The sequence below is a fragment of the Trichomycterus rosablanca genome, chromosome 7, assembly GCF_030014385.1.
Source record: "Trichomycterus rosablanca isolate fTriRos1 chromosome 7, fTriRos1.hap1, whole genome shotgun sequence".
Taxonomy (NCBI): Eukaryota; Metazoa; Chordata; class Actinopteri; order Siluriformes; family Trichomycteridae; genus Trichomycterus; species Trichomycterus rosablanca.
In genome coordinates this window covers 29,135,610-29,161,696 of record NC_085994.1, presented here as the reverse complement: position 1 = coordinate 29,161,696, position 26,087 = coordinate 29,135,610, and the positions used below count along the sequence as shown (strand labels likewise).

Sequence of the window (26,087 nt, the reverse complement as noted above, 5' to 3'; positions counted from 1 at the left end):
TGACACAGACTGGAGTTGTGTCAGGTGGAGATAGAACTCGGTCAGTTTCTGAATCTACGACATCAGGTGGAGCAAGACGAAAAGACCTTACAAATCCAAAAACATGAGAAGTACACTCAAAGAATCCAGAGGGAGAAGAACATGGCCAAGAACGCCAAACTAAAAGCACAGCGGGACAAAAGGTATTTATTTTAAAATTGCTGTCTCACCTTTCATTTATAATTAATACGAGATAACTATGATTATACTCGTAAAAATATTTCTAATTAATTGTTAGCTTGCTTAAATGTAATTTTATTGGCATTTACAACCACAAATCAGAGTTGAGGCAGTATAAAAAACACAGTTTTCCTACATTTACTTTGACTTTAATTTTGTTCTTTGGGCTTGGATGCACCTGAAATGGACTATCCTACAGTTGAAATGTGTATTGTGGTCAGTATTCCAGATCTTTTTTTAGAAGAAATAGACAACAAAATGTGTGCTCCAGACCAAAGGTGAAAAGGGCTATCCACATTATCAGCAACAAGTCCAAAAGCCAGGGTCTGTCATGGTATGCGGTTGTGTCAGTTTCCTTGGCAGTTTACACTTTAAATTAATTAACACTTCTGTGATGGCAGCATTAATTAAGAAAATACATTTTAGAGAATCAAGAGAAACATATGCTGCCCTCAAGACAACATCTTTTCCAGGAAAATACATGCATTTTTCAACAAGACAATGCAAAACCTTGCCTGTCTGTAGTCCTGACCTGTCCCAAATAGAGAATGTGTGAAAAATTTTGAAGTGAAAAATGTGACAACGGCAACCCTGCGCTGTTTTACACCTTAAGATGTTTTTGCAGGAATTGTGGAACAAAATAACACCTGCAACACTTCATTGCTTTGTATCCTTGGGGACAAAACGTCTTTGAAGTGTTGTGAGAGGGAATGGCAACATTACAAAGTGGTAAATGCTTTACTGTCCCAACTTTTTGGGAAAATGTTGAAGGCCTGAAATGCAGGAATGGATGTTTATTAACAAATGAAATGAGGTTGACCAGACAAAACATGAAGTCTTGCTGTGTTCATACTGTCTGCATTAAAAGAAAAGTAAATGTAAACACATTTTTTTTTTAAAGCAACTTCAAAGCATGATGCTATAAACACTACAGTAAAGGATGATGTTAATATGCTGATGTGCTTTGTTAAATGTATGCCACATATACCACTGAGAAATCAATCTGGAACATTCTACTTTAGTTTCATTAAATTACAAAATGCATAGAACATCTTTTCTAAGATTAGATTTATTTATAGCCACTGGCTATTGGTCAGGCAATTGGTTTCATAGTCATTATTCTAATTAGTCAGACTAACTTCAGAGGTTGGCCTGACCTAGGCAATGTGGTGAAGGATACCCGATTGCATCCGAGGAGAGCACGTCACTGTACATGCCTCTTCTGACACGTGCACAGCCCTCCTCTTCTCGCCCCTGTATTCTGCACAGGGGTCTCTTCTGCCAATCAGGGTCCTTACACAGTGTATGAAGATCCACCCACCCACACATAGTCCGGCCATCGCCCTGCAGATACGGTGGCCAATTAGTATCTGCTGCAGGCACTGTTAATTATGCCCGCCAGATGGAGCCCATTCGACAGGTGGCAACGCCAAGTTTTGAACCGAGGTGTTTAGAATCTCTGTGCTGGTGTGCTAGCGGAATATCCTGCTGTGCCACCTGGGCGCGATGTAGTTTGTTGTTTTATGGATCTGCTATTATAAGTTTGCTTGTTTTGTCTTGGCTATAATGGACAGTAATGGCATACAAATAGAGGCTGTTTATTACGTCATTGATAAATTACCATCCATATATTCAATATATATTCCTTACACAGCATATGAAGATCACTCTGCAGATGCGGTGGCCAATTAGTATCTGCTGCAGGCACTGCCAATTATGCCTGCCAGATGGCACCCAGCCGACCGGTGGCAACCACGCGTTTCAAACCGAGGAGTTCAGAATCTCGATGCTGGTGTGCTAGCAGATGAATTTGTTTGTTTTGATGAATTTAAGTTCATGTTTTATGGATCTGCTATTATAAGTTTGCTTGTTTTGTCTTGGTTATAATGGACAGTAATGGCATACAAATAGAGTCTGTTTATTACATCATTAATAAATTACCATCCATATATTCAATACAAGTTGTTGAGGTCCTGACTATCAACAATTAAGCGAGTTGGCAGGGTATTCTTACAATTACAAAAAGAGTAAATACTTAGTCTTAGTTTTTATTTCATTAATTATTTGGTTGTTGAAAAGCCTTGACCTCTATTTTTGACTTTTTAGGCTGATGGATTTTTTGCTATTGTTTTTGCGATGTGCTCGAACGCCTGCTGACGAAGGCTTTTTTCAGATTCCAGTAGCGGATACTTATAAAGAGCCCTGAAAAGAATGCAGAAATTAGCTATGCCCTCTGTATTTCTCCAGCACCTTGACCAGACAGTTGGGTAGTTGCTGTTGTAGGGGGGTGATTGCCCATTTGGCCTCCCTCCCTCAGACACAGCTAATTGTGTCTGTAAAGAGGCATTTGCATTGAAAATCCTAAATATAAAACACATTTTAGGAGTCTAAATACTTTTTCAAGGCACTGAATGTAAACAAATAGAAAAAAATGTAAAATGGTAATAAATATTGTGTGTCAGAGAGCAGGAGACGATCGAGCAAAAGAAAGCTGAGCTTGATCAGAGGAAGCAGGATCAGGCATTGATAAATCGAAAGAAAGCAGTTGTCTTCCTCAAACAGACTCTTAAGAGGTAGCATGTACACATTCATTACATTATAAGTAATAATTCAAACCCAGGTTTACTAATTCACTTTTTCTAAGCCATGTCTTTGTGTTGAAGGATACATGAGAAAGAGGAAGAGAGAGAGAAAAAGAGAAAGGAACTAATAAAAAAGAGAATGGATGCAGCAGCATCACTGAAGGCCAATATATCAGCCAATCAGGTATGTGACACAATTGTAAGTATAATAAATAGAGGTAATATTTGAATGAATGGTTCTCAACCTTTTTTTAATCATATGTGCCATAACAGTGGATTTACGCTTCAAATGTGCTGCATATGGTGCCTTGAAAACATAGCTGTTACAAACTAAGATGCGTATTTTATAGGGCTGGCACCGATCCGATACTCTGTATTGGTTCGATATTGGCCCAAATCACTGGATATCGGAAGGAAAAAAGCGTGTAATCCGATACAGTTGCTTAATGTAAATAACACTTAATGTAAATAACACTTAATGTAAATAAGGCCATTGTTTGTGTGTAAAGCAAATAACACATGAAGATACGTTCAACAGAGTGCCGTTTATTGCCAGCTCACTCGGCAACTGCCGTAACAAGGTGCATCTTGATGGCATCATTAACATGTGCCACTGATCTACAACTCATCTGCAACAGGCATTCAGAAATTAAAACACACTGATCTACTTCAACTTTTAGCATTTTAAAAAATCATCTACTACTGCCACATCTTGTCCCAGCATGGAGATCTCTCACATCCTCAACGACATTTAATCCATTAGTGTTATGAAATAAAACAAACTACACCGTTTCCTGTTTAGCCATAGATGTCCTCTTCAAAATCCAGCAGGGTTTTTTTAATCTAAAAAGGTGACAGGACTTTAACGGAAAATCTCAACTCTGCGTCAATTCTAATTGGTCCATCGCATTTGATTGACATCCACATCTTCCAGTTGTAGACACTTTGGACGACACACCGTAAAGCAAGATGTGTCACATGAACAACAGCTCGAATGTAAGTGAAACCAAAAATGCTGCTAAACGTTCTGTGTGTAAAAGTTAAAATAAAAACAGCAGTTTTGCATAAGTGTGATGTTGTAGGTTCTGTATTTATTCCTTTAGAATATTTGTTTCACAGTCTGAGCATTGTTATTTAGATAGCTAGTTTAACCTTGGTGCATTGAGACATGTATTATTACTGCTTAGTTGTTTGAGAGGAAAAAAGAAGGTATCGGATTGGTATCGGTATTGGCAGATACTCAATTTGCAGTATCGGTATTGGACATAAAAAAGTGGTATCGAGCCAGCCCTAGTATTTTACTACTTTTTAATAATACTCCAGAGGTCCTGTGCAAAGACAGGAGGGCCTGTTGGATTGACAACCATTCTCAGCAGGACTCCATAAATCAGGTCACATATGAGGTCATTACATTTTGGCTTTGTTATGCCTTATTCCTTGACCTGCTAAACTTAGACTGATTGTCCCCATTAGTGGACACTTTTGTCTGCCATCTAGTGGTAGCAAAAGTACTAGAAAACTAATAAAGTTTGTTTGTTTCTTTATTAAGATTTTAACATTATGTTTTACACTTTGGTTACATTCATGACAGAAACGGTAGTTACTCATTAGATTCAGGTTATATCAAACACAGTCATGGACGATTCAGTGTCTCCAATTCACCTCACTTGCATGTCTTTGGACTGTGGGAGGAAACCAGAGCACCCGGGGGAAACCCACATGACAACATGCAAACTCCACAGAGAAAGGATCCGGACCGCCCCATCTGGGGATCGAACCCAGGACCTTCTTGCTGTGACAGTGTGCGACAGTGCTACCCACTGAGCCACCGTGCCGCCCAACTAATAAGGTTAAAAACAAAAGGAATAGAAAAAATGCATTGTAAAAATCAAAGCTCGGGTCTCAGGAGGTTAAGTAAAAAGCTTATAACAGCAAGGAGTTTGCTAAACGGCATGTTAAGGGCAACATGAGCAAAAATGATTTTCTGGTCTAATTAGCCCACAGCGGAACTAAAAACAGCAAGCACAGGCACTGGAAAACATCTGGCTAATACCATCCTTCAGATAAAAAATTTTAATGACAGCATGGCAAGTCTCTTAATGTCTATGAGTGGTCCAGTTAATACCCAGACTTAAACCACACTGAACATCTGTTATGAGACATGATGACAGTTTCCATACAATGCTAGCCATCCAATTTGGTGAAGCCTGAAAGGATGTGCCGTGAAGAATGGATTAAACTGTCCTAATCCAGGTGTGCTTAGTTTGTAGAGATGTGTCCTAGATGACTTGAAGCTGTAATTGCTTCCTAATTAGATTTCAGTTTTGTGGCGTAATAGTAACAACCATGCATGCTACTGGTAACAATAGTGCCTGAGTTTTGGGGGGTTGAATTCTGGGATGGGATTAAAATACATTGGGCATAACATTACAAGAACATGGTGTTACATGGGCGACCCCTAACAAGAGCAGCTAAAGAAAATCTTTCATTCAGTCATTGATTTTTAATTTATTTTAAAAAAGCATGTTTTCATTTGGTTGCTATGGGTGATTATTTCAAATCTCATGCCTGCAACACTTTCTAAAAAGTTTGGGACAGGAGCATGTTATGTAGGCTTCAGTTAACAAGACCTAATAAGTATTTGAGGGCTAAAGACACCAGTTAATCTAATTTGTTAAGCAAATTTCCTGCCAGTCTATACAAGCCTTTTGTGATATTGTATGGGGGCCTTTTTGATTTCAATGGAAGACAGATCTTGCACTTTCTTTCCTTTTTCCTTGCATATGTCCTCATATTTCTCAGAATCAATTAATTACCATTTATTGCATTTCCCTTGCTGTTTGTGCAACCTCACACTGGCCCAGTAAAGCTCAATAGTTACCTACTGCATCTTATAACCTGCCAGAACTCCTTGGACACCCCACCACTAGTATATTTGCTTCAACCAGAAGGCAGAGGTCTCTGTAAAAGAAACTTTTACAGCAGCAGTAAAGCCCAGTTGACCTCCCAGTCAACTCCCAGTTAATTGCTGTCATAGCTGACAGTCATGACATTGTCATGTTTAAATAAGCAGGGCTGTTTTTAAAAAGACTTAGGTAATCTTGAGTCCAAAAAATTCAGTGCCATTTCTAGACATTGTTGACTTGTAAATCTGGGCATTGTTGTGTATGTACATTTTTAACTTAAAGTTTTGTCAAAGTATTTCTGAGCTCATGTGGTATTATTCACTGACACAGCCCCATATCATGACAGACCCTGGCTTTCAGACTTGTTGCTGATAACAGTCTGGATGGCCCTTTTCGTCTTTGGTCCGGAGCGCACAGCGTCCATTTTTTCCAAAAAAAGACCTGGAATGCTTATTCATCTGACCACAATACACATTTCTACTGTGTGATGGTCCATCCTAGATGCCTCCGAGCCCAGAGAAGTCGACGGCACTTCTGAACATGGTTAACATAAGGCTTCTGTTTTGCACAGTAAAGTTTTGAGTGGCATTTGTGCATGTAACTCTGTATTGTAGTGCTTGACAAAGGTTGCCAAAGTAATCCCTCACCCATGTGGTTATATCAGCTATTGTTGAGTGGTGGTTCTTGATGCAGTGCCATCTGAGGGATCGAAGATCACGGACGTTCAGCTTAAGCCTGTGCCCTTGGCCTTTACGCACTGAAATTCCTCCCGATTCCTTGAATCGTTTAATGATATTATGCACTGTAGAGGGAGAAATATGCAAATCCCTTCCAATCTTTCTTTGAGGTACATTGTTTTTAAACATTTCAATCATTTTCTCACATTTTTTGACAAACTGGAGATCCTCTGATCATCTTTGCTCATCAAAGACTCAGCCTTTCCTGGATGCTGCTTTTTTACCAAACCATGGTTACAATCACTTGTTGACATCACCTGTTTGGAATCACATCATTATTTAGTTTATTCATCTCATTACTAGCCCTAAATTGCCCCGTCTCCCATTTTTTTGGAATGTGTTGCAGGCTTGAAATGCAGGAATTGAGGTATATTAACAAATGAAATAAAGTTGAGCAGACAAAACATGAAATATCTTTGGTTCAAACTGTCTGCAACCAAATAAAAGTCAAAGTAAATGTAAGGAACACTGCATATTTATTTTATTTGCATTGTGCATACTGTCCCAACTTTTGCATATTTGGAGTTGTAATAATGAACATTGTTAAAGAGATCAACAGGAGGAAAAACATGCTTAACCGGTTTTGAAATGTATTTAAAAACTGCATTTTAATACCTGTATACTAACAATCTGATCTGTGTGATATCAGATGTTTAGTAATAATAGGCCTGCAGCATATGTTTAGTACCTTTATGTGCTTCTTCAGAGACCTATATTTAACTTTTTCATATCGCATCACAACACACACTAACTTGCACTTTGTATTCTTTTTTCTTCATTTAAACAGATCTAAGACGTTTATGCATTGGGTGTTTCCATAGTAACCTCCCAGTATAACCTGGTCTGCCTAAAGCATGTTTGCACAGCTCTGTATTGTGAATTATTACATTTGTGCTTTTTTATGAGTATAATGATATTTTTATTTAAAGGTTTATGCTTACACCTGGTGTGGGGAATATTTGTGCCTAGTATGGGTGAAAATCTGCAGCTGCAGTAGTATCTTCAACCTAGTTTGATTCAAAACTGCACCAGTGCTACAACTGCCTGTTACAACATTCTGTTACTGGACTGGCATTGCAGACATTCTGTTTTTCTGACCTCTAGCTACAGATTTATATTGTTGTTCCCTAATTGTTAAATGGAAAGAGTGCCATTGTCTTAGGGTACATGGCCCTAGTTACACTTTGTCTATATCAGTCACTGAATGCTTATTCTTTCATTCATTCACTGTCTGTTTTACCACCGCTTTACCCTGCTCAGGGTCACTGTGGGTCTAATTCAAGGGGCGAAAGACAGGAAACACCCCAGACAGGTTAACAGTCACATTTACACACACTTACTTTTTTGAACTAACATGCTAGTTAAAGAAACTGGAGCACTCAGAGATAGACAGAGTTATGATGATTGGTTAAGTCAATAGCACCAATGGGGATTTGATTTAGTCTATTGTAATTCACAATTTACCATTGCACTACCTAAGCACCCTGCTATGATATTAAAAGCCTAAAAGTTAAAAGAAATTTACAACACAGAAACAATCAAAGATTTTACTTTAACCCAAGACAACTGTAATTGTGTAGTCAAAAACCAAAGTCATCTAACCCCATCCACATAAAAACACATGTCTACTATAGATACATGAACACATACCCATTTAGCATTCATAAATGTCTCTTCCTTTTGGATCACCAGATCCTAGTTGTTGGGTGTTTTCGCTCTAATTTGGTTTCATCTGTCCATTGAACATTTTTACATAAGAATTGTGATTTGTCAGTGTAAGTTTTAGCAACGCTCAGCTGCTTTTTTCTTTTATGATTTTATTTTTTATGCTATTTCTTTTGTAACCAGAGGGGTCCTCTTTGGCTTTTATCTATACAACCCTGCTGTATTCACTTCAAATGTCTCCAGCTCAGCCTGAAGTTCTTTGAATGCTGTAGATGTGCCACATTTCTATGCTATATTTTGATCTTTTATAGGGTTCTTTTATCACTGTTTCTCCTTTCACTACATACTAAAATGTTTTAAATGACTTTTTCATGACTAACATTTTGAACTGTTGAAGCCAAACATTCATAGGCTAATTAAAGTCATAAAATCAGGGGAGTTTACTTTCTAATTATTTACCGGTTAGTCTGATTCTGATTTTATTTTAGCTGCTTGTGCTTTTTTGTATTAAACATTTGAGTGTATATATATATCCAAGCGGTTTCATTAAACACTTTATTTCAGGCAGTATTTTACATGGTGTACTTAATATACTAATAATGTTGCTCACAACTGTATAATGGCATATAATTTGAATTTTGATTGCTATTTTGAAATGACATATGTGAATACAGTCCTATTACAAGGTGTCTTAAAATTATGTTTAATTTGAACTAAAATAAGCCTGAAGAAATAATGTCCTGAAGGACAGGTGGACTGTTAAAGAATACAAAAAGAAAAAGAATAAATATTTAAAGGCACTATGCTGGAAGAGTCTATGAAGTCTCATGAAACCTCAGTCAGACATAGTTTTCTTGCAGTGATTTTTCTGGTTTCTTGTTGCAGGAAGCTCTACGGCTGAGACAGGTGAAGGAGAAAGCTCAGTTGCAGAAGCTGAGAGAGGATGAGAACCACCAAATGCAGTCAATGCACGCGGCAGGGATGAACAGCATTAAGATTTTTCACACGCATAAAGCACAGGAGGGCCACAACAGAAAACAGGAGTAAGGCTTTTTAGAAAATTTGCATTTCTGAATATAATTATATTTAAAAACAAAAATTGGATTATATAACAAGTAATTAATACCAGGAATAGGCATTTTACACATTTTTGCTATTTACATAACCATTTTGTTAAACAAGTGGTGTTTGCATATTTGTCACAGTTATAACAGTCAAGATAATGTAATCATTGTACATTTTTAAATGCTGCAAAATGACATTATCAATTACAAACTCCATTTCCAGAAAGTTGTGACATTTTGTAAAATTCAATAAAGATAAAGATACAAACACATTTAGAATTTAATGTCTGAAACAAAGTAAAAAGTTTCTAGAATATTACAATGTTTTGAAATGTTCAACAATAAGCAGGTGAATTGGTAACAGATGGGAGAATCATAATTGGGTATAAAAGGAGTATACAACAAAGGCTCAGTCTTTGCAACTAAAGATGGGTCGTGGCTCACCACTTTGTGCTAAGCTTCTTGAGAGAATTGTCAGTCAGATCAAAAAGAACATTTCTTAACACTAGCTTGCTAATAATTTTGATGTTTTACTATCTACTGTACATAATGAAAACCACAGAAATCTCAGTCCAAGTAGGGCAAGGCCACTGTTACCACTGTTAGATGTGTGTGACCTCCAATCCCTCAGATGGCACTGATAGCATGCTACTATAATAAATAAATCAACATGGACTTGGGAGTACTTCAGAAAACCATTGTTACCTAACACATTGCACTGCTGCATCTAGAAATGCACTCTGAAACCCAAAGAAAACCATACATAATTCTACAGAAAAACTGCATCACGATCTCTGTGCCTCAGATGGTCAGAAAGATAGTGTAAATGTGTACTGTAACCAGCTAAGTCCGTCTTTCAGCTAGTTTTCAGAAAAATAGATGGTCAGTTTTCTGTGCCAAATATGAAAAAGAACCATCCAGACTGTTATGAGCAAAAGGTTTAAAAGCGAACATCACCATGGTATAGGGGTGCATATCATGGATGACCTGCCTGTGGGATTTTAGAGAGACATATGCTGCCATCAAGGCAACATCTTTTCCTTGAAAGTTTATCGTTATTTTTTTTTATTAAGTGTAGGTTTATGGGTAAAATGATAGTTATATCCATTCAATATCAAATCCACAAAATACTAAAGTGTGCCTAAGTCCAATCCCTTGGATATGATTTTTTCTTTATGTTCATTAATGATTGTTCTTTAGAATATTATAAGGTTATCTTAAACTTGAATCTGGGTTTTTATAGGGAATTTCAAGAGAGGCAAAAAGCCAGGCGTATGGAGATAAGATCCAAACTGCTCCTGGAGGATACACAGAAGGAGAGAGAAGTAAAGCGTCAAGCTCTCCATCATCCTTCCTCACCACCGCATGTTATGCAGAGCATGGCTCTAAAGCGACAAGAACTGTGGCTGTTGCAGAGTTTACTGCCTCCATCAGCACCACCAAAAAGAGAGGTACAAAGTAGAAGCATAATGCTATGTGTTTTGTGTGAAGTGTAAAGATCTGTTTTAGTTGTGATTTTGATCTATTGTGGACAGTGGAAGCTCAGTTGGTTATGTTAAGTGGGTAATTAGATGGTTACCAGGTCTAGCGCCATTGCCAAGTTGCTGTGCTTGGGCCCTTGAGCAAGGTTCTTCAATTGCTTGTATTGTTTACAGCAACTGTAAGTTATAACTTTGGATAACTCTATCTTTTAAATACTATAAATGCAATGTAAATGTCTGTCAAACATGGAGAATAATCTTATTAGGGCATTGGTAGCTTACTCCCCAAGTCGATGGACTAGTAATTAAAAAGTCACTGGTTCACGGCCCACCATGTTGGGCCCCTAAACAAGGCCTTCCGACACACTTTAAAATCTTGTAGTAAGCCTTTCAAAAATAGTAGTGGTATGGCTGTTATAATCACAAAGGAAAAGAGTTAGCAACTCAAGATTAATGCTTAAAGTTTTAAAATGGGATTTTCCAACAGGCTCATCATCATGTGTCCACATACATGTAATTTTGGCAATACAGTGTATGCTAGTAGACTCAGTAAGGAAAAGACAAAATTTAGAAGTTGTACTTGCCTTGAAGTGACTTGCCTTCTTTTTTTTGGTCTTTAAGACAATTCAAGAGAGGTGCTTAACCCACCCTGCATCATCTCCGGCCAGCTCTAGAAGTGGCAGCAGTTCTCCGGATTCCATGGAGGAACTAGACCAGAGGGCCTGTGGATTGACTGTGAATGAGGCAGCCATGGACCGGGAAGGAGAGAGAGAGTGCCTGGTTCAGCCTGAGTTTACTGGTCTCTGGAATCGCAAGCACAAAGATTACAAGGTAAAAACCAAAGTATGGATGTTTTCAGACTTTTCATTTTTGGTTAGTGACCACAGTCCAGTCCTTTAAACCCAGAGTTTATTGTATTTTAAGCCTGGATGCACCTTTGAATACCAATTTTGGTTTAGCTGAAAAAAATAGAACTAGGGTTTACTTTAGCTTACAGCTTACTTTAGCGCTACAAATGATTTTGACCAGACTTGAAATGGCTTTGCCTGAATAGCTAATATGTGGCAAGCCCAATAAACAACGTAGTAAGGTGCTTTATTGCATATTGTGTTTGAGGGTGTGATGTCTGGAGAGGGTTTACTCCCACTGTTGCTGCAATATGTGATCTCCGGGACTGATCCGCCTGCGTGGGGTGGGGGGTGGGGGGTGGCTGTGCTCACATGAAGCATAGCGTGGTTCTCTGTGTGCCATACAGCTCTGTGTGGAAGCCCAATGCTGGCGGGGAATTAAAAGTGGGCGCATGCTGTAGGGGTGCCCTGTACACAGAAGGCAACATTAGTATTGGACTAGTATATAACATTAGTATTGGACTTATTTGCAGCTACAGTTGTTTGTACAGTTGTTGTTTGAGCTACAGTAGCTCTTCTGTTCGTTTGTACCAGTGTTTAGCCATGAACCATAGCTTTTATTTCCTCTGACATCACCGAGTCTTGGCAACCCAACAACCTATTGGTGGTTCATAGTTTGTCCCTCCTCAGACCACTGCTGATTTCACCACAACTGCCTTTGATTACATTTTGCTGTTTCAGAAATACTACCCAGTAATCTGTTTATATTGATTTAGCTCTAATCAGAGTTACTCAGGTCTTTATGCCTGATCATATCTGCTGCATTTAGCACGTGCAGGACAAATAACTACTATTATCCCAACATTTAATGAATCCCTGACCATGACAAATTGTTACAAAATAGGCACTGGCATGTACATTTTGGGAGGTTGTAAATACTTCCATCAGTATATATTAAGGTTGCATCCAATCTAAAACAGCAAAACACAATTAATTCATGGTGTGACTAAATAAAACCAAAGCGGGTGCCGCAAAAGCAACATGGGTCCTGGGGACATAGGTGTTGCTTTGTGATGGTTGCTCTGTGTTATGCTTCATGATGGATTGCCATCCTGCCAATAAAGTATTCCTTCCTTTGTACCCAGTGTTTCCAGCGGATGCCTGATTCACTACTGTGACTGGAAATTTTATATTTTATTAGTTATTTGCATTAAACTCATAAGAAGTACTTCTCATAAGAAGTACGATTAGCGGAGGTAGAAGTGACTTTTTGAAGGTTTCAGAAGTCCAGAGAAATGTTGACCTTGACATGGGCACCCCCACACACACGGTTTTGATTGCACACAAATTCTTATGCAAGTATGCCATGTTCTTAACAAGATGACCATTTCTGTAGAATGATAAACAAGTTTGGTGTGGAAAGTCTGCCTTGAGCTGGGTCGCAGAGCAGAGTTAGCCTGAAGGGGCAGTAAAGCGGAGTATAAATAAGCAAATAGGGCGGACGGTATCCATCCTGCTCTCCTGTAAAGGCCTGTGTGTGTTTGCATTATGAGGTGGGTCCTTAATAAATAAATTGATTTTTTGCTTTTACTATTACTCCGGTTGTCTGTGTCAATCTTTAAGGGTATTTTGAATTCCCACAACACTACGACAATACAACCAAAATTAAGTAAGTTTCATACATTCATTTTTAAACATTTTTTATGCATTGTTTAATGCACTCAGACATGAGGAGAGCATGACAAATTCTTCATACATAGTAACAGGTGATGAGGATTACATTCAGGTTCTCAGGACCCATATTGCTGTGTGGCACCAACTGTTCACTCACTCGCCCACTCACTTCTATGGGGAATTTAATACATCCAGTTTGCTTTCTGCATGTTTTGGAAGGTAAGAAGTGTAGCCACAATTTACCTCATTATTTATGCCTAAAATATCTAAATTATTTACACACACACTAAATGGCCAAATGTATGTTAATACCTGACCATGACCACCATGTTATGGTTTTAACAGTGTTCACTAATCTGGGAAGGCTTTTGGAGTGTGTCACTGGAAATTGTGCCCATTCTGTTAAAATAACATTTTTGAGGTTACAATTCACTCCAAAAACCTTGTGCACAAAGACATGTGAAACAACAAGGGTAGTGTCTTCCCCAAATTGTTGCCACAAAGGTGAAAACGTTTATTTAATGAAATAAAATTTCCACACAGTGTTCGAGTAGCAAAGCGGTCTGTTATATGCTGGCACACCGTTGCTGGGAGCCAGGTTCAGGTTCTGGCAGTGCTGTCAGTCTGCAGGGCGTCTACACAGACATCATTTGTTATGTCTGAGCAGGCTGGCCGAGGTCTTGCTTTGGCTCGGCACCATTCGTGCTTTGTGGCTAGTGTTTCCCAGTGGAACCTGACCTGCCACGACCCTTTCTACACCAGTTAACAATGAGGGTGATTAAAACACCTACAATTAATTATTAGGAAGGGGTGTCCATACACATTTGGCTGTATAGTGTCCCTTATAAGATGTCCAAATGTTTTTTATATATGTTTTTTATATATGTTATATATATATTAATAAATAAATAAATTTATGTTGATTTTTTTTAACTTCTTTTTACTTTGTTTACTTTAAAGTAAATTTATGAGCATGTACTTTACTTAAACTTTTACACAAGTGGAAAATATCCACTTAAAGTATTTGTAATTTTATTAAACCCATGTCTAGTCTCACATCCAATTGCCAGATTGCATCACGCTTCCTCTCCACTAAGGCCGAGCCCCCGCTCTGATTTGAGGAGAATTAAGCTAACCCTCCGACACGTGGGCAGCAGCTGTATGCATTTTGCCACCCACACTAGGCGAGTGCAAATATGCGAATCAGCCTTGTGTATGGAGAGACACACCCTGACCAACGCACTTTTCCCCCACCTCCGTGCAGGCACCATCAATCAGCCAGCAGAGGTCGCAGTACATCAGTTACGAGGAGTCCCTATCTGGCTTAATACCCCACCCCTATATGAACAACAGGCCAATCGTTGTTCATGTGGCCACTCAGCCGATCCGGATGGCAGAGCTGAGATTCGATACAATGTATTTGAGATCCCAGCTCTGATGCGCTAGCGTGTGTTTTGACCGCTGCGCCACCTGAGCGGCCTTGGAGTATAAACATGTATGTTGTTTAATAAATCCACAACCTGAAATCATGCAGTTCCATCACCTTCACTGAAGAAAGCTTGGATGCATGTATTTGCAGCTGTTATGTAGTTTTGTGCTCAGACACAGATTGTTCATTGTTGACAGGTTGATAGTCTGTTAGGGATGCACCAATACAATTTCTCCACATCTGGCCTCCCCTCTTTTAGAGACCACCAATTGTGTCTATTGAGCACTTGGCCAAGCTGGTGGCACAGCTGTGATTTAAACACAGGAGTGCCTTTGGCAGACTAGCATTTGTATGCTTAAACACTTGAGCGCCCATGTAGTTCCACTTTTAAATTACTTAAATGTTGTAAAGCCAATATGATAAATGAATGACGATAGAGGTGTCATTAGAGCTGTGTTATATTTAAATTATGTTATATTTTATATTATTATATTATACAGTATTATATTATGTTATATTATATAACAGTGAGCCTTGGCCGCCCAATACCCTGGACCACTTTTGATAGATACAGACCACTGCAGACCGATAACACCACACAAGAGCTACAGTTTTGGAGTTGCTCTGACCCAGTCGTCTAACCATCACAATTTGGCCCTTGTCAAACTCGCTCAAATCCTTACGCTCAAATTTTTCCTGCTTCTAACACATCAACTTTGAGGATAAAATGTTCACTTGCTGCCTAATATATCCCACCCACTAACAGGTGCCGTGATGAAGAGATAATCAGTGTTATTCACTTCACCTGTCAGTGGTCAAAATGTTATGCCAGGTCGGTGTACAATCCTGCTATGCAACCCTATTATGTCTATCTTGTTAACAAAAGTCAAATCTTCTGCCTAATCATGTTTTGTTTGCGTCCTAAAAATGGCTTTATCTTGGTCAGGGTAGCGGTGGGCCAGGTGTCATCAGAATCACTTGCGCAGTGAAGTGACACACACTGAATAGGACGCCAATCCATCATTGTGTGCTGGGAATTCAAACCCTGGATCAAAACAGTAGTGGGTTAGTGTATATTTTCCACTGTGCCATTCGAGCACTTAAGAAAATCATGAATTCATTTTCTGTTTCACCACCGTTTAATCCTGGTTGGGGTTTAGGTGGGTCTAATTCATTTGATGAAAGGCAGAAAACACGCTGGACAGATTACCAGTCCATCACAGAACATGCAGACTCCACTAAGAAGGAACCCTGGCTGCCCGGCCTGGGAATTGAAACCAGGTCCTTCTTGCTGTGGGGCGACAGCTCCACCACTATGTTGCCCACTAAATAAATCATGTGCTTATTAATTAATTCATTGTGTTTTTTCATTACAATTCCAATATCATAAAACCTTATTCCTATTCTGTCCCCTGAAAAGAACTAGGCTGATTTTGCTACACATTTTGTAGTTTGGAATATCTTTTTAATATTGTTAGATTTTTGGTTATTTTAGTTTTTGTCATTTTAACAAGAACAAAAATATGAGCATGATATAACTGACTGCCATTGTTTCGGAGCCTCACAGATCTACCATGACACCCATCACTTTTTATTTGCTGGTACTGCTGAAGCATTAAACCTAAAATGACACAAAGTCCAGACTCACACTGTGTGTACCCAGCCATGCAGAAAACTTTCAGTTTTGTGTAATAGCTGTGTAACACAATGCCTTGGTGCAAGGCTTGTCACACATGACTGGGTTTAGTGGGCATTATCAAAAGACTAACTGCCATAAGAGATAAACACAGTGGTTATTTTTACATGCAAAGATTTTCTCCAATCCGATTAAATGCATTCTGATTATAGGTTAAGACTGAGGTTTTTATATATACACTCTGCTCAGTTCACATGCATGCTACAAAATGAAGCACATGGGTAGAGTACCACTTAGTGTACATGTTACCATGATCAACAAGCATCATATGAGTCCAGTCAGAGTAGGAAGAGCAGCATTATGATACCTGAGTTTTCAGTTAGTGTGTTTGTTTCAAATGGTTGGTTGGTTGACTCAGGAAAATGTACTTCACATTTAATAGACAGGATCTGTTTTTAATTTGCTTTATAGGTTGTGTGATTCCACTGTTCTATAGTTGCTTAAATACTTTGCTCAAAAACTCTTTAATGCATGCTTACGGCTGTCCACCTTGTTAACTATTTAATTTTTAAGTTTGCAGCATAGAACGTACTTAAACTTTCTGACTAGGAAAGTACGTAATTGGATACAGGTGTTTACATGGCTATTATTCTTTTATTTACTGGATTATTTAAAGGATTACTCACCTTGTTCTGTCTAATAGAAACTGTATTTGGAATGACCCAATCCATTCCATCCTGACTGAGGTGTATACATAGATATATTCTATTCCAATTAAGCCATTAGTCGGATTATTAACAGATTATTAGGCTGCATGTAAATGTGACTAGTGTTAGGAAAGGCCTCATGTTGCTGGTTTTGTTAGAGTGATGATTTAATGCCTGAAAGCACAGTTAAAGTTGAACGTTTACATACACTTGGTAATTATTAATTAGTTATTAAGTTCAGGTGTTTTAGCTTCACTCCTTGAAGAAAATGCATTGTGTGCTTTGTGGCAACTGTTTGAGGAAGGCCTTTTCCTGAATCAATTTCAGTTTGATTGTGCCTAAAGACTTGGTTTAAGGAGTTTGGTGTATAAAGCCCTGAGCCCAATATTACCAAACACCCTACGAAGAAGTAGGAACATCACAGCTGCTCTTACCTCATGGGCAAAAATCCTTACAGACAAACTTCAAAATGTTGTGAAAAGCCTTTTGAGAGCAGAGTAGGCTCAGGAAAAATGTACTTCACATTTAATAGACAGGATCTGTTTTTAATTTGCTTTATAGGTTGTGTGATTCCACTGTTCTATAGTTGCTTAAATACTTTGCTCAAAAACTCTTTAATGCATGCTTACGGCTGTTCCTGAGCCTGTGACATTTGCAACGTGGGTGGCCAATGCTATACTTAATGCCCATGATTTTGGAATGGTATGTCCAACTATGAGATAATGGGACTTAACTCATAATTATGTGTCCACATACTTTTGGCCATATAGTGTTCATACTGACATTGAACACAAAGTTCTGTAATGCATTTTAACTTCGATTTATTGCCTCTTAATTGCTCATTAGTGATTAGGATTGAGTACTGTTGGTGACTTATTTGTGTTCATATAAATAATTTGACTGCACACATTAGATGAAGTATTAGCATGGATAAATCTAGGTAGATCTGTACATAAAACAATTACCACAATTACCCTTTGCTTCGTTCAAATAGTAAGAAATAATTTAAGACCAACCAAGAAATATGCCTTGCATTAGAAGCTGCTGGATCAAAGCTGTTACCATACAGATTGAAGCTAACTTTACGTCACCTAAGGTCAGAGTGCAAGATAAACACAGGATAAAAAGCAAAGAAAGCAAGAAAAAGGACAGCCAGTGTAAGCCAAATGTCTGAGACCACTAGTAAACATGTTTCTATAAAAGAAATTCTGAGATGTGTGTATTTTAAATGACCTGCTACGACCCTGACCAGGATAAAGCAATAAATAAATAAAAAATTAAATCTTACATATAGTGTGGAACTGTAATGGAAGTTGGTTGAATAAAATACTAGTGGTTAGTATAGAATTGTTAGTATTTTACTAATTGATTTTCTGTGCAGTATATTTTACGTTTTTTTCATTTGCAGTAGATAGATAGATAGATAGATAGATAGATAGATAGATAGATAGATAGATAGATAGATAGATAGATAGATAGATATCTATCTAAACATATATCTTTAATTAATATGAATATAAAGTTATAACTATAGCTATTTACATACAGTGTATCACAAAAGTGAGTACACCCCTCACATTTCTGCAAATATTTTATTATATCTTTTCATGGGACAACACTATAGACATGAAACTTGGATATAACTTAGAGTAGTCAGTGTACAACTTGTATAGCAGTGTAGATTTACTGTCTTCTGAAAATAACTCAACACACAGCCATTAATGTCTAAATAGCTGGCAACATAAGTGAGTACACCCCACAGTGAACATGTCCAAATTGTGCCCAAAGTGTCAATATTTTGTGTGACCACCATTATTATCCAGCACTGCCTTAACCCTCCTGGGCATGGAATTCACCAGAGCTGCACAGGTTGCTACTGGAATCCTCTTCCACTCCTCCATGATGACATCACGGAGCTGGTGGATGTTAGACACCTTGAACTCCTCCACCTTCCACTTGAGGATGCGCCACAGGTGCTCAATTGGGTTTAGTCCATCACCTTTACCTTCAGCTTCCTCAGCAAGGCAGTTGTCATCTTGGAGGTTGTGTTTGGGGTCGTTATCCTGTTGGAAAACTGCCATGAGGCCCAGTTTTCGAAGGGAGGGGATCATGCTCTGTTTCAGAATGTCACAGTACATGTTGGAATTCATGTTTCCCTCAATGAACCGCAGCTCCCCAGTGCCAGCAACACTCATGCAGCCCAAGACCATGATGCTACCACCACCATGCTTGACTGTAGGCAAGATACAGTTGTCTTGGTACTTCTCACCAGGGCGCCGCCACACATGCTGGACACCATCTGAGCCAAACAAGTTTATGTTGGTCTCGTCAGACCACAGGGCATTCCAGTAATCCATGTTCTTGGACTGCTTGTCTTCAGCAAACTGTTTGCGGGCTTTCTTGTGCGTCAGCTTCCTTCTGGGATGACGACCATGCAGACCGAGTTGATGCAGTGAGCGGCGTATGGTCTGAGCACTGACAGGCTGACCTCCCACGTCTTCAACCTCTGCAGCAATGCTGGCAGCACTCATGTGTCTATTTTTTAAAGCCAACCTCTGGATATAACGCCGAACACATGGACTCAACTTCTTTGGTCGACCCTGGCGAAGCCTGTTCCGAGTGGAACCTGTCCTGGAAAACCGCTGTATGACCTTGGCCACCATGCTGTAGCTCAGTTTCAGGGTGTTAGCAATCTTCTTATAGCCCAGGCCATCTTTGTGGAGAGCAACAATTCTATTTCTCACATCCTCAGAGAGTTCTTTGCCATGAGGTGCCATGTTGAATATCCAGTGGCCAGTATGAGAGAATTGTACCCAAAACACCAAATTTAACAGCCCTGCTCCCCATTCACACCTGGGACCTTGACACATGACACCAGGGAGGGACAACGACACATTTGGGCACAATTTGGACATGTTCACTGTGGGGTGTACTCACTTATGTTGCCAGCTATTTAGACATTAATGGCTGTGTGTTGAGTTATTTTCAGAAGACAGTAAATCTACACTGCTATACAAGTTGTACACTGACTACTCTAAGTTATATCCAAGTTTCATGTCTATAGTGTTGTCCCATGAAAAGATATAATGAAATATTTGCAGAAATGTGAGGGGTGTACTCACTTTTGTGATACACTGTATATGGAATTATATCTATGTACATAGTACTATATACATAATAGCAATAATAACAATAAGCATATGAATAAAAATGGGTATGTATTATAATAATAACAGTAATAATAAAAAAGATTAGTTGGGTATACATTATAATAATAACAGTAATAATAAAAAAGATTAGTTAGGTATACATTATAATAACAACAGTAATAATAATAAAGATTAGTTAGGTATATATTATAATAATAACAGTAATAATAATAAAAGATGTGTAAATAGTAACTTTACAGCTGTAACTATAACTATAAAAAATAACTATAATTATACGTATATATGTTTGACAGTTGTGTAAAGTGCAGGTGCAATAATAAATAATACCAACAGTCCAGTGTGTAAACCGGGGTGTTGGTAAAGTGCAGGTGCAAATGATAAATAATAATAATAACAGTCCAGTGTGTAATCCGGAGTGTTAATGGTAATAACGGTGCTAATGATAAATGATAAATTACAGGTCCAGTGTGTAGTCCAGGGTGTTGGTGGAAATTTGGTGTACTCCAGATAGTGTGAGCCGCTCAGGTGGCGCAGCGGTAAAGTACGCTAGCTCACCAGAGTTGGGGTTTCGAATACATCATATCGAATCTAAGCTCTGCCTTTCCGACTAGGCTGGGCGGCTGCATAAACAATGATTGGCTGTTGTTCAGGGTTAGAGGGTAAGAAAGTCGGATCATAGGTCCTCATAACTGGTGCGACTGCGGCCCCTGCTGGCTGACTGATGGCGCTTGCACAGGGCTGAGGAATAATGCTGATGGGGGTGTGGCCCTCCGTACACAGTGCCTGTCAAGTGTATGAACTCGACTCGTGCGGGTGAAAAATACACTATCTGACTGTGCATACCGGAGGGGGCGCATGTCAGTTGGGAGGCATCCTCAGTCAGCGGTGAAGGGTGGAATCAGTACAGAGGACGCATTCAGGGTAATTGGACACGACTAGACTTAATTACTGCATTAATTGGTTTGTGCTTGTATATAAATGTTACCTGTTCTTGTTTTGTAGCTAATTAAAGTGTATTTTTGTATTTTGGTATTTTTGCTGGCAACATTTAAAGAGGTAAAGACCTATTTTGTTATTTATATGCACTGACCTCACAAATGGAACTATTTTTAGTGTAGCCTCACTAAAATATTCATCTGAATAAATCACCAAGCCCAAACATTCAAGTTCATTATATTTTAAATGCTTTATAAGATGTTCAGTTTGCTTACTAAAGATTCTCTTTGAAAATCGTCGTCTGTAGCACTGGCTGGGGCCGCTGTCATGAGATGAAGAATATGTACATTTTTAATAACCAAATTATGTAAGGTTGTTTTGATGTACAGATTAAATCTGTTTGGTCAGGTGCTTAAGTCACTCAACAAGCTAAGGCATCTGACTGCTACTGGGGAAGTGGTGGGGGAAGTCCCATACCTGTGAGCCCGAGTGAACAGAACCCAATTGCAGGATACCAAGGTAAACCAATACTGTGAACAGTAAAACAAAACAGAAAGAAGAAATATAAGACAATTAAACTAAAAAGAAAACTAAATCCACAAGCTAAAGCGGACAGATGCAAGAACAGACGGACAAGCCAAGTTCGAGGTGTGGATATCACACTCCACATACTCATCCGGAAATAAAGGACATCCGCCACACATGGACATAAGCCTAAGCTGCTTCCTGCAAACATCAGAAAAGGCAGGTAGCCATGTGCTCACCCCACAGGGGGGCATACATGATGAGCCCCAGGCCATCACATGACCACTAAGAAATGACGGAAAGAATAGGTGAAATGAAAAGTATAAAAGCATCTCAAGCAAAAAGACCAGTCAGAGAACTCCATAAAGACACTAGTGACTAAACAAAGAACAAAGGCGGACTGCCACATGCCTGATACTACCTGTGCCCAGGAAGAATATTGTGTGGCAGCCCACTTCTTGAGTTTCCAGAAAATAGTTCAAAAGTATACCAGCATAATAACGGTGGAAAAGAAAGCTGGGCGTAGGGCAGCCCAGCATACCAACTCCGCGGATTGTGCAGATGACTCTAAACACTCCACAGTAAAGCACCTCAAAACTGAAACGAATTAACTGTAAATTAGGTAAAGATGCTGTTAATTCAAACAATCTACAGTATAACTAATAGTCATCTGTGCCTCCATACCCCTGCTTGACCCAATGACATGGCAGATAAGTGTGATTCTGCATTTTGTTACCGTGGACACCCCTCCTAATAAATTAAGATGTTTCAGCCACTTCCTTTGCAAACAGGTCTAAAAAGTCTATTGATTTTATGAAATTAATAACAATAACAATATAAATTTTTCATGAAAACAACCTGAAATGTGGGCTCATTTGGCCACAAAACATGTTTCCACTCTCTTTTGGGCCAACTGAGATCTGCTTCGGCTCATGGAACTATGTTTGTGTATAGAATTGATGTACACCGATCAGCCATAACATTATGACCACCTCCTGGTTTCTACACTCACTGTCAATTTTTATCAGCTCCACTTGCCATATAGATGCACTTTGTAGTTCTGCAATTACTGACTGTAGTCCATCTGTTTCTCTACATGGTGGTGGTGTGTTAGTGTGTGTTGTGCTGGTGTAAGTGGATCAGACACAGCAGCACTGCTGGAGTTTTTAAATATCATGTCCACTCACTGTCTACATCTACAAGGTGGACCAACCAGGTAGGAGTGTCTAATAGAGTGAAGTCAGAGACGATCGCTCATCTATTGCTGCTGTTTGAGTTGGTCATCTTCTAGACCTTCATCAGTGGTCACAGGACGGGGCGCTGTTGGCTGGATATATTTTTGGTTGGTGGACTTTTCTCAGTCCAGCTGTGACAGTGAGGTGTTTAAAAACTTCATCAGCATTGCTGTGTCTTCTCCACTCATACCAGCACAACACACACTAACACATCACCACCATGTCAGTGTCACTGCAGTGCTGAGAATGATCCACCACCCAAATAATACCTACTCTGTGGGGGTCCTGACCATTGAAGAACAGGGTGAAAGCAGGCTAAAAAAGTATGTAGAGAAACAGATGGACTACAGTCAGTAATTGTAGAACCACAAAGTGCTTCTATATGGTAAGTGGAGCTGATAAAATGGACAGTGAGTGTAGGAACAAGGAGGTGGTCATAATGTTATGCCTGATCGGTGTATACCCTTTTCTTTCTGTTTCAGGTTGTGTTTGTGGATACAGTGGCAGAATGTGTTTAGTGATTTTGGTTTTCTGAAGTACTTTTGAGCCCATGTGGCTATATTTTTTTACAGATTCATAATGGTGCCATCCAAAGACTGGAAGGTCATGCACATTCAACAGTGGTTTCTGGCCTTTACTTACAGAGAGGATTTTTTCTTTATAATTCTACAATATTATTTATAGTAGATGGTGAAAGATCTAAATTTTTTGCTATCTTGAGTTGAGAAATTTCTTTTCAAATTGATGTGAGCCACGACCTATCTTTCTCAGATATGTACTCTCCAAACAGAATTCTCTGTTTTAAATGGGTGCTCATTGGTAAAGTACACTAGCTCACCACTGCTAAGATTCAGGCATCTGGGGTTTTAATCTCAGTGGTCTGCATGGACATGATTGGCTAGTGTCCTGGAGGAAGATAACCAAAACAGCATAGCCATTGGAATATGCACTTGTCAGTGCGCTCTCAGAGCAGGTCACAAGCCCTTCACTAGGAGGGCATCAGGAAGGGCATTGGGTGTAAAACCCCAGAACAGATTTGCTGTGGCAACCCCTAAATAGCCGAAAAATCTCTGTTTTAAAAAACAAACTGTAACAACTGAGCACTAAGCACTTTTGTTTAGCTTACTGAAGTCATTTTCCTAGTGCTGTGAGTCTGAATTGTGTTCTCAGATATCATTTCTTTGTTAAACTGTGTTTAGTGCCGCTCAGATGAAGACATTCCACTCCAAGCATCTCTTTTGAGGTCTATGAAAGCTAGTCCAGACAAACCTCTGACTTCCAAGGCTGTCAAAAAAGCTCCAGGTGTCAAAGAGATGAAAGGTCCATCATTCGTCAGCAAACCAGAAATTGTCATGTTTAAGGTAAGGACATTGTTTCACATCTCATTTAGACTGATCAGCCATAACATACACAGCAGCACTGCTGGAGTTTTTAAATACCGTATCCACTCACTGTCCACTCTATTAGACACTCCTACCTAGTTGGTCCACCTTGTAGATGTAAAGTCAGAGACGATCGCTCATCTATTGCTGCTGTTTGAGTTGGTCATCTTCTAGACCTTCATCAGTGGTCACAGGACGCTGCCCACAGGGCGCAGTTGGCTGGATATTTTGGTTGGTGGACTATTCTCAGTCCAGCAGTGACAGTGAGGTGTTTAAAAACTCCGTCAGCATTGCTGTGTCTTATCCACTCATACAGCACAACACACACTAACACACCACCACCATGTCAGTGTCACTGCAGTGCTGAGAATGACCCACCACCCAAATAATACCTGCTCTGTGGTGGTCCTGTGGGGGTCCTGACTATTGAAGAACAGCATGAAAGGGGGCTAACAAAGCATGCAGAGAAACAGATGGACTACAGTCAGTAATTGTAGAACTACAAAGTGCTTCTGTATGGTAAGTGAAGCTGATAAAATGGACAGAGTGTAGAAACAAGGAGGTGGTTTTAATGTTATGGCTGATCGGTGTATATTTCATTGTTTAAATGCAGAATTATTTTAATAATTTTTTTAAATGTTGGTTTACAGGATTTTGACCTTGAAAAGACCTACAGGAAAAAGGTTGTGCTTACAAATGTCTTAACTAGCACAAATTACTGCAGATTTGTGGAAGTTTCACAGAATCTTGTGGATTTCATATCTATAAGGTGAGCTCACACTTGTGACACATTGGAGAAAAGCAATCTTCTTCAAAATAATAAATTCAGATTTACATTTGCCAACAACCGACATGACACATTTTTTTGTAGCTAATTTGACATTTCGAATGCCTAATGTAAATGTAAATTATTTAAGTGCAATTAATTACTCTTTTCCTTAATTTCCCTTAATGCTCTTTACCTACAGAATTTACAAACACAATAAATATGTTTAACATGTTTGCTTTGATTGCCATGCATTTAAGAGAAGGTGTAATGATGTTTACCGTAGATATATAAACTAGCCAAATACTTTACACCTGCACACCTGCTTATTCATGTAATAATCTAATCAGCCAATCAATGGGGGGGCCTCCTTGCTACTGAGGCTCCAAGTATAGCCTGGCACCTGCAACAATTAAAAATTAACTTAATATGCAGGATGCTAAACCAAGGTAGAACAATATTGTGGCTAAAATTGTGGCCTAGCAATTATAATCCAAAACGTTGCTGGTTCAAGCCCCACCACTGCCAGGTTGCCGCTGTTGGGCCCTTGAGCAAGGCCCTTAACCCTCAATTGCTTAGACAATATACTGTCACTGTACTGTAAGTCGCTTTGGACAAAAGCGTCTGCTAAATGCTGAAAATGTAAATCTGCAGCCCACAATGGAGAAAATTTATAGAAAAGGGATAGCACAGAAGTGATAACTGGTTGCCACAATATGGCAAGCTATTCGGTGAGCTTGCAAAAACCCAGTTCTTGGAAAAAAGAGAGAAGAAAGTAACCCAGAACAAGTCAGAGACAGCAAAGCACTGGTGGCACCCCACCAAACCACCAATCGGTGCAGCTTGCACCCAGTGTGGGCCAGTGTGTGTCATTCATCATTAGGGTAGAAACGATAGTTACTTCTTACACAAGATTCATCAGTTCTCAAGTTTAATGTCAAACACAGTCATGGACAATTTTTTGTATCCAATTGAGCCACCATGCTGCCCCAGTAGGATATAAAAGAAAGTACCTTGTAACTATCTGGAATTATATTTGAGTAGACATTTATTGAAATATCTGATAACAGCTATAAGCCCCATTGTTCTTTAAACAGCAGTTAAATTCCCATTTTATCTCTTATT

The 26,087-nt window shown here is 39.1% G+C and overlaps 1 protein-coding gene across 1 annotated transcript in view; it reads left to right on the top strand.

Moving 5' to 3' along the window:
* Positions 1-26,087, top strand: part of cfap74 (cilia and flagella associated protein 74) — a 127,098-nt gene that overhangs the window by 9,628 nt on the left and 91,383 nt on the right. The window contains exons 7-14 of the mRNA XM_062999204.1: positions 9-182; positions 2,682-2,792; positions 2,883-2,985; positions 8,995-9,152; positions 10,417-10,624; positions 11,276-11,485; positions 24,014-24,175; positions 24,847-24,965. Coding sequence (XP_062855274.1) covers positions 9-182; positions 2,682-2,792; positions 2,883-2,985; positions 8,995-9,152; positions 10,417-10,624; positions 11,276-11,485; positions 24,014-24,175; positions 24,847-24,965 — 1,245 coding nt within the window. The remainder of the gene's footprint in view (positions 1-8; positions 183-2,681; positions 2,793-2,882; positions 2,986-8,994; positions 9,153-10,416; positions 10,625-11,275; positions 11,486-24,013; positions 24,176-24,846; positions 24,966-26,087) is intronic.